Raw genomic sequence first — 9,572 nt, 5'->3', positions numbered from 1 at the left:
TATATATAGTATAGATTACACTACCCTGAAAAGCTCTACATTTTTTACAAAATTGTTCCCATGAAACTAAATTATTTTGTCTCCTGCTACAATAGTTTGGATAGATAAAAATATTGTCATAGTACTTTTTTATATTAGGTTGAACTTTAAAAAGAGGTACAATAAAACCAAAGCAAAACACATGTATTGTAAAAATCAAGCAACATTAGAACAAATTGTATTTATATTTCATATAATTCATTTTTTTATAATAATCAAGAGTATATATAGCATTCAGTAAGGAAGAAATTTCTCTAATATTCTCTCCTAACAAATATCACTTATAAAAATTAAATTATTAACTCATAGATCCAGTAAAATATTATATTATAAAACTCAACCTTTCAACTTAATGTGCAGTTTTAATTAGGAAATATATTAATAACTTTTTTGACACATAGATTAAGAATTATAATGAATATATTCTATGTATTAAATCTATATAAGTATTTTTTTTAATGGAACCATTATTTCTCCATCATAATTATATTCAGTTATAAACTAGATTATATTTCTCATATGTGACCATATATGTCTAAGACTAGAATAGTAACATTTATGAGTAATATTCCTTGATTTTATAGAAAAAGCAAATGAAAAGTAGATTTGTTTCTAAAATACAATCAAAAGTTTTAATCAAAAAAATAAAAAAGTGAAAAACGATAATTCAAACATGGCGGCGTGGTTTAACAATACCAGGTTCTATGTTTCTTTACAAATAATCAAATTCATCAAAAAAACACAAACTTCATAGTTCAAACCAATCTCACAGAAACAAATCCAACATCAATGGATTCCACTGAAAAAGAAGCCATGATCCACGATATCATTCTTCAAATCTCTATTTTCCTTCTTCTTATCTTCTCTTTCCTTTACTTGTTCGGTGTTCCTCAAAAACTTTTCGATAAATTCCGTTATCGAATGAAACCCGCCACCAAAGCCAAACGCCACTTCGTCAAAGGCGCTCAGCTACTAAGCCAAGCCAGATCCTCCAAAAACCTAACCGGTTCGAGTTCCGATTCGAGTTCCGGTTCAGATTCCGGTTCGTTTTCCGGTTTGGTCCAAGAGGCGTTAGAGGAAGCAGATAAATCAATCGCGCTGAATCCGAAGGACGCAGCACCGTACCTTCTGAAATCGTTGGCGTTGGAGTTGCAAGGGTTTCGAACTTCGGCTCTAGAAACGATCGACATGGCGCTTTCTCCGTTAGCGGTTAAGTCACTCGAGGATGAGGAAAAAGGTGATGCGCTTTTGAAGAGAGCTGAGTTGAAGAACGCGTTGAAGGTTGACTCGGTGGTTGAGGATTTGACTCAGGTGGTTAAGCTGAGTCCGAAGAATTTGAAGGGTTGGGTTCTATTAGGAGAGTGTTATGAAGGGAAAAAGATTGAAGATGAAGCTATTAAGGCTTATAAGAAAGCACTTGAGATAGAACCCAAGTTGTCTATTGCTCAAGAAGCACTTAACAGGTTGGGTTCATCATAATCTTGTATTAACCTTATGTCCGCATTGAGATCGGGAGTATCCGTAATGGCATCGCGATTATTATTATGATTATGTCGGTTATGTTGTATTTTCCTGTAATTTTCTGTAATTGCGATAAAGGTGATTGCGACCGCAATTGCAATTTAATATCGTTACTCGGTGACTTAAAAAGGTTTATGAGTTTTGTAATGAAAATTGATGGATCATTTTGTAGTTGCTTTGTAATGTTATGAGCGGAAATAATTGATTCTGGGATGCGAATGAGAAGCAGAAAATTGAAAGTAGAAATTTTGATGATATTGGGGGACATGGGAGAAGAACTTAGAAAGGGGCATTTTAAATATAACCAATTTTAGTTATTTGTTGAGAGCAGTTCCAGTCAACCTTAACTATTAATTTATAAACTTTTTTTTTGTATACTATAATTCGAAGTTTGCAAGTCTAGGCTGAACAGATTTCTATATTTATACTTTATAGATATGAAGGCTTAAATCATAATAGGCAACACTTTTGATCTAATTTATTAAAAGAACATAGGCAAAGAAAAAAGCTGGCATGATTCAGCCTCTAATATCTAATGTGATAATCATCTAAAAAAACAGTTCAATATTGGTCCAGTTGCAATGTAAAGTAGCCACTGCAATTTTTCCTCCATGGATGCACTGCCATAGCAGCATGAGGAAGGTGTGTATAAATGGGTATGATGTATAAATTCATACAATGTAATGATAGGCTAGTATGCTTTTAGTTAGGAATAATATTTGACTTTTAAAATGTAGAGCAGTATAGCTGAGACACATGATATGTAACCAAGAAAAGAATCACTCCATTGACCAATCTGTCATAAAAAAAATCAATGTAAATACCATCCACTAACCCCTCCCCCATTGCACATACAAAATCCCCATAAAGTAAGAAAAACTTGCCATCTAAATATACATAGTGCCATATCATGCATAATACCCATACAGCATACTCACTGGGATTTTTGCTCGCAAAATATCTCGTCCGTGAAAGTGTGAATCAGCTGATCCGCTAAGCTTGCTGGGTCGTCATTTAATGCGTCCACAAAAGCACTAACAACCCTTCTCTGTTGCTGAGAAGCCTTAAGGCTGAACCAAGTGAGAAATTTTACTCTGAAGATTTCATCTATGTGTCCTTCATGCTCTAACCATTTGACCACCCTGACAGAATACTCGTAATTATTTTCCTCCCCGCACTTCCTGGAAGTAAAACCATTACTTTGTCTGATTTCATTGAATTTAGAAGGTGTGGCAGGTGAAACTGCAGCGAAGTTTTTACACGAAAGAGATTCAACAGATGGAGACCTGGTTAGGAAATTTTCAAATCTGCCCTTGCTGTTGTCCAAAAACAGATGTCTTGTGGAGGATAGCTTCATGTCAGAGTTGGCAGATTCGACATGATATTGTTTTTCAGCATCTATCTTATCCATGTGATGCGCACACATGTGCATGGTTGTAAATGAGGGCTTATGAGGAGAAGGGGTATTAACCTTTGAATAACCTGTGGGTTTAGAAGGTGTAACCCATTTAGCTTCTGCAGCACTCAAAATCCCAGTGCTGCTAAACAGAGAAGCCTTGCAAAAGTACTCAGTAGAGGGATGGAGGTTTTCTAACTTGAACCTTTTCTCTGGCCTCAAAACAATGAAAGTGGGCTGTTCAGGGTAGTCCATTGTTGATATCCGGTGCCAAAGCCTGCAACCTAAAAATTTCTTTAAAAGTTGATCTTCATAGTCTAGCACAATGACCACTGAGGTAGGAAGGCACTCTTCAAAACTTATAGAGCATGCTGCTAAAATACATTGCACATTGCACGAAGCCAAATTAGTCATCATGCTAAACTTTAACTAACATGAAAATCAGATATATACACACATAACAAATTCTAACCTGGTGCTTCTTTATTTATGGTACCATCAGAGAGAAGATTAGAAAACTTTGAATAAAAACAATCAAGTGCATTAGAGCATAACTTCTGAACATCAGAACCACATGAAAGCCTGCTTACAATTCCACGTGTCATTCGTGCACATACCTGATCCAGTGGTCCGACTTCATTGTTCAATAATTTGAGAGCAGTTTCTACAATCTTCTGAACTTCAATGTATACTTCTGTTCCTATGAGAATTCTGTGAGCCAAGGATACTCGTAAAGAGAGCATGTCTACTCTTCTGGCTTCTTTGGCAGCCAATAACTGTCTGCGACATGTGCTGTAAAATCCAAATATTCAATTATAGTCAAATCTCACTTCCTGACAAAGAGTTGTAATTACAATGTTCTATGCTATCATTTTCGTTTTTTCTGGACCAGAGGCTGATTGTGGGCTGGGAACATGCACAAGTAATATTAGACTGATTATAGGCTTCCTTGTTTCTCAAAGCAATCCAAGAAAACTTAGGTTCTTATCTACCTAAACTCAAATTCATGTTATGGTCCTAAGTAGCACGTCACGTGAGCAAAATTGTTCCTATTCATATATTCCTAACTTAAATGGATGACAAGTATTCAGACACCATAGCTTGACTGCGGTACCACACACATGCACACGGGTGCAAATATGTTACCAGCAGAGCTATGTAGGATGCTTTCAAAATATATGTTACAATGTGGTGACTCAAACTGTTTCAACTAAACCTATATCACTGGAAAAACACTGCTTTTGTGCACAAGCGCATCCAAGAGCATATCAGCAACTGACAAGGACTTAATGGTAACTCTCTCTAGTGTGTAGCATGTAGCATGTATGCATATTTTACCTCATTAATTCATTAGTTTTTCCACAAGAAGCACACACAAAACTTCCATCCAACTTTGTACCCCAAATGTCTTTCAAAATACCAGAGCTTTCATTACTCAAAGCACATTGCAAATGGCATGATCTTCCACATGACTCCTCACCAGCAAGATCAGAGCTGCAGGTCAACCACAAACTAGGATCCTTGTTATCATCATAACAAAGACAAATACAACAAGAACATCTCTTGCAAAAGGAATCTTTTGAAGTCAATGTTGCTCTGCATGCAACATTTTGACACAGTAGGGTTTTCACGGTTTCCTCCTTACTATTCCCCTGAGGTGCATATTGTAAATCATTAGATGCAACTTTTTTCTTCTTAGATCCAATGCGACTTTTGGCATGAGCAACAGTCTTTTGGATGCTGTGCAACTTAGATTTCTTATAAATTATCCTGAGAAGATTTTCTATCATTTGACTCTTTGTATATCCCGTGTACTTTCTCTCTGCACCTAATTCAGCACAGATTATTTCTAGAAGCTCCCTGCGAGTAAAGGAATGAAGCATATTTGGGGCATCTTTTGACTGTTGAGCAATCTCATGGACTAGTTTTTGTTTGTCTTGTAAACTCAGCATGGCACATTTTTCACGGTCAAGAAGCAAACCTGTATTGAAATAAGGACAATATTTGCACGTAAAAATAAATAAGGCTCTAGTTTCTACATATATATTCATTGGATTCTGATACTCGTTGCTGTGTATAGCACATCCCGCACTTTAGAGTATCTGAGTCCATATTTATAACCTCCCAAAATAGATCCATAAAAGAGATGCATTGATTTACAATAACTTCATTTTTTTTAATACACAGAATAAAAAAAAGAAGGGACAACAGAATTTATGGGCCAGAAAAGAAATACACTAAGATTGTAACTGGTTTGGCTTAGTCAAATAAATAATTACTTTGAAATCTTAATTCAAAAACAACAAACTTAAGAATAACACAGCAGCTTATTAAATATTCAAGCCCCTCAAATATGTTGCCCTGATTATCAATAAACAGAAGATTCTCTTTTAAATTAACATTTAACTGTTAATAATTTCTTCAACTTCCTGTGTGCACACTGCATTATTGCACACATGGATAAACAAACACATTTCTGCCCCCCTCTCCTAATTTTTCTCCTTATGACTGGGGTACTGAGACAAATGGTAAACATATATCTCTGTAAGTGCACTAAGCCCCTAAGGCCAAACCACACAGAAAAGGGTAACAGAATAGCAGCAAGGCCCTACATAGTTGGTAGATGAATAGGTGCCTTAAGCATCATATAAGGGGTTCAATTCCTACTTCCGTGTGTATGGAAAAGGCTATGCTAGTAGAGGCAAATCTCACTTCGGTGATATCTACGGCTCAAAATGAAATAGTTTCTGGCTATCGGTTGGAGGACACTCTCGGTGCACAGGGAAAAAATTCTTAGAGCATCCTCCCACCCGATAAGAGAATAACCCCACAGTTACTATCTCTGGCACCTAAGCAGGGACCCTAAAAACAGTATTTTTTTTAGAATCAAACCCAAGACCAAATGCATAAGGGAGCGAAGTCCCTTCCTACTCGGATCAACAAGTTGGTGAAAACAAAACTCAGTTGAAGTCTTGTAGTAATGAGATGACAACCCCATATAAGCTGCATTGCCAAATTTACCATTCATTTTACAAGTTCCACAACTCTCGAGTAATATCAGCAAATTTTGATTTTTTATAAGAAACTAATCTATGAAGAACTTCTGATTCTAATCTATTCAGCATAGAGATTCACAACAAGCATGGCATGGGACACACATGATGAAATAGAAATAGTACATAACCTAACATCATAAACCCTTTTACTTTATTTAAGAAAAAAATGACAAAAGCAGTGAAGTCCAAAATTCTATATGAGTAGTTTTTTCTGCGATGGGTATTGTGTGGTGAAAACAAATTAAAGAGAGGGAAAGAAAACAACAACGTAAGCAGAATGAAAATAAAAACCACAGTGCAAATAAGAAGAAATGGATGCAAACAAAAAAAACACCTACACCAAACCCTACATTATGAATAACACGAAACCCGCTACCCAATAAAGCGAAAATTAGAAGAAAACGCAACACCAACATGAAAAAACATGAGAGCGCAAGTGAAAGTGTGGAACTATAAATAAATAAATAAAGGGCAAGAATGGAAGGGAAATTGGACCTGAGAAGTGCGATTTGGTTGCATAACCCTCGTCTTCTTCTTCTCTCATGATTCTCCCGTTCTTTATCACAGTACTGTGTGTGTCCGAGAGAGTAAAGAGTGAGGGGCAAAAACTACTAACATGTAATGGGGAGCACATATGATCAATCTCTAAAGTGGGGACGTATCCATAAAATTGAAAGAATTAGTTTCTTACCAAACAAATTATCAAAAAAAAATAAGGAATATCTTTATAAAAATAAAAGAGTATGATATTTCATATGTCACCATTTGTAATTGATCGGTTAAAAAAATATATTTAAATTAAAATATTTTTCTGACCAATAATTAAAGATTTTCAAATCATATAATGTAAGCAATAAATGCTAAAATACAGAGTTATAAACCTCATGCCATTTTGAATATCATTTTCCTCTTACATTTACTTATTTGATAGTTCAATACCAGATAATCACTTCAATTTTTTAGGGATTTGTTAGAGTTTAACATGTAATATAGTCTTTTTAGCATACCCATCATATCATTTTGTACCATTGTTGTGGTTAATAAATCTATTATCTACGTAAGAATATAAAGGGTTGATGTTATTACCAAAAAGAATATCTTCTACGATTGACACCTATTATTTTTGAAGAATAAATTTGTCAATCCAAAAGTTATTTTCGACAGCTCAAAATGTGGTTTGAATTTCAAATCCTATTTCATTACCACATCATTCTCTTATGTGCTAAACTCCTCTCTCTCTCTCTCCTATTCTTCTAAACTCATCTCTATGTTTTCTCTCTTTCTTCATCTCAAAATCACCTCTCCATTCTTTCTCCAAAAAATTTCTTCATCTCAAAATCATCTTTCCATTCTTTCTCCGAAAAGGTAAGAGATATACTTAAGCTCCTCTCATCATTTTTTATTGCATGTTTATTTTGGGTTACTTTTATTTATTTTTTCTTTTGAAAAAAATATGCATTTTCATTTCACCATGATCACTATGTATGACTCTATCATTTTGTTTTACCAGAATTCTTTCGTCATGTCATCCTCTTCCATTCTTTCCTTTCATGTATTTTAATTCACACCCAATTTCTCAAATCTTTATATTTTCATTCAATGTTTGTTTGCTTCATGATTTTGTTTTGTGTGATTCTCTGTCTATCCTATTTTTCACTCTGTATATTGAATCATCACATACATCCAGCTTAGGAATGGTGGATGTAATAAGCATGGTTGTAGCAAATGTTACCCCAAGGTATTTTTATATTTTGCATTTTTATGTTAATGATCCTAGGGTGTTTGATGAAATGTCTAAATAGTTGTGGTTTAAGCTTCATGTGTATTTAACATTTCTTATGTTAAATAAGATCTTGAAAATTTAAGATTGTGATTAATGAGAGAAGTCTTTATGTGAGTAGCTCTATGGTGTTGGATGCTAACACTTTGATTTCATTTTGAAACCTCATATTAGATTGTTAGCATCTTAGGGAATATGACTCTAGATCCCAATATGATAAGAAAATTGTATCTATTGAGTATTTCATTTCAAGATTTGGTGTTTCTGAAAATGGCTGAACACTAATCTAAAAACAGGTGTCTGAATAGCAGGAGCAGTGATATTGATACAAGCAAAATGGTTTACACAAACTTGTACATTGTATATTGTGGTTTGAGTTCAAATAAATTAACTTTATTACTAATATTGTCGAACACTCTTTTGTTTCTACTATGCCAAATATTTCAAATGATTAGGAACCATAATGAGATTTACATCTACTTCTTAATTTAGCAGTTGCAATATGTCTTTATGGTTAAAGAAATGGATTTGAATCTGATGTTGGATTGAGTTTTTTTCAATTACAAGAGATGGAAATGAAGCACAAAAATAAAGACATATATAGAGAAGCTTTCAAGAGTAATAGTTTGATGGAGTAAGTTTTATGTTATTCATTTCTAAGGCTAATTATTTTTACTATTTTGCATGTTAAACTTTAGGAGAATGTATTGATTGTAGAACTTTAGAGAAGACTATTTCAATGTTAGAGATATAATTGGTTGCTACTAGATAGCTCGGCAGTCTATACAAAATGGTTGCCCTGTTCCAGAAGATATAAGCATGACTGAATCATCTAGTAAGAGAAAATACATGATGGTGGTAGGTATTAGTATTGTATTTAGCAGCCACAAGGTTAATAAATTGATCATTCTGCTATTGTTTTTATGTCATTATACTTACTTTTTGGATATGATTCGAGATGTTGATTCTTTTGATAACAAATCAAATAGGCGATAAAAAAAGAAGCTAGAGGATGAGAAGGGCATTATATGTGCTTTATGATTGGACAAACTAGCTAAGTCATTTTTCCTTCAATGATTTGGTTACATATTTGGCAATTTTATCATGCTTTTGTTTTTATTCCACTTGAAATTACTTTCGTAAAAGATTACTTTAGTTAGATAATAATCATGCATTCAAGTTATATTGTTAGATAACATAAGGTGCTGTAAAATCAACTCACAACTTTAAAGTATACATTTTATGATAATTTCATTTTTATTGAAAAAATTAGATCTTTGTAAACTTTGATTATGAAATTCATTTCCGTGAAAACAATGTCGATGGTTATTAAGTGAAATGTTAATTCTATTGATATTATCCTTAAAAAATGATACTTTACATTCCAACTCTTCCATGTATGACTATTGATAATCATAATCATTTTCACATTTCTTTGTTATGAAAAATGATACTTCTTATGGCTACTTTACATTCTAGATTTTGCATCTATGACTTTTGAGATTTCTTGGATGATATTTTTTATCTCATTACTATTAATCTCTATAATGACATTTACATTCATTTGTTGTATCATTATTCTATCGACATTATCATTAAAAAAATATTCTTTATATCTCAGCTTTTGCATGCATGACTACTGAGCACTTTTTGATACATAAATTTGTCATTGAATTATTTGCTTACAACATCATTATGTTGTTTTAACTAATGTGTCATTTTCATGTGTTTGTTCTTTATTGCTTTCGATCGTTTTTTCCTGTGAAGTAAGCCTTTACAT

The 9,572-nt window shown here is 33.7% G+C and overlaps 2 protein-coding genes across 4 annotated transcripts; one reads left to right on the top strand and one right to left on the bottom strand.

The window, feature by feature from the left end:
- Positions 779 to 1,728, top strand: LOC109327961. Of its 2 annotated transcripts, XM_019561152.1 has the most exons (2): positions 779 to 1,045; positions 1,076 to 1,728. In XM_019561152.1, exons 1-2 carry the CDS (start codon positions 829 to 831, stop codon positions 1,516 to 1,518), a joined length of 660 nt encoding a protein of 219 aa, XP_019416697.1. In that variant the 5' UTR covers positions 779 to 828; the 3' UTR covers positions 1,519 to 1,728. The 2 variants fall into 2 exon arrangements, with proteins under 2 accessions (XP_019416697.1, XP_019416696.1); XM_019561151.1 differs by having other exon boundaries at positions 779 to 1,728.
- Positions 2,270 to 6,630, bottom strand: LOC109328715 (VIN3-like protein 3). 2 transcript variants are annotated; one of them, XM_019562306.1, is made up of 4 exons: positions 6,508 to 6,630; positions 4,295 to 4,937; positions 3,429 to 3,748; positions 2,270 to 3,330 (listed from the first exon to the last, which is right to left on the bottom strand). In XM_019562306.1, exons 1-4 carry the CDS (start codon positions 6,554 to 6,556, stop codon positions 2,495 to 2,497), a joined length of 1,848 nt encoding a protein of 615 aa, XP_019417851.1. In that variant the 5' UTR covers positions 6,557 to 6,630; the 3' UTR covers positions 2,270 to 2,494. The 2 variants fall into 2 exon arrangements, with proteins under 2 accessions (XP_019417851.1, XP_019417852.1); XM_019562307.1 differs by having other exon boundaries at positions 2,270 to 3,327.

This window comes from Lupinus angustifolius, chromosome LG15 (assembly GCF_001865875.1).
Source record: "Lupinus angustifolius cultivar Tanjil chromosome LG15, LupAngTanjil_v1.0, whole genome shotgun sequence".
Lineage (NCBI taxonomy): Eukaryota > Viridiplantae > Streptophyta > Magnoliopsida > Fabales > Fabaceae > Lupinus > Lupinus angustifolius.
This window is presented reverse-complemented; position numbering and strand designations above follow the sequence as displayed.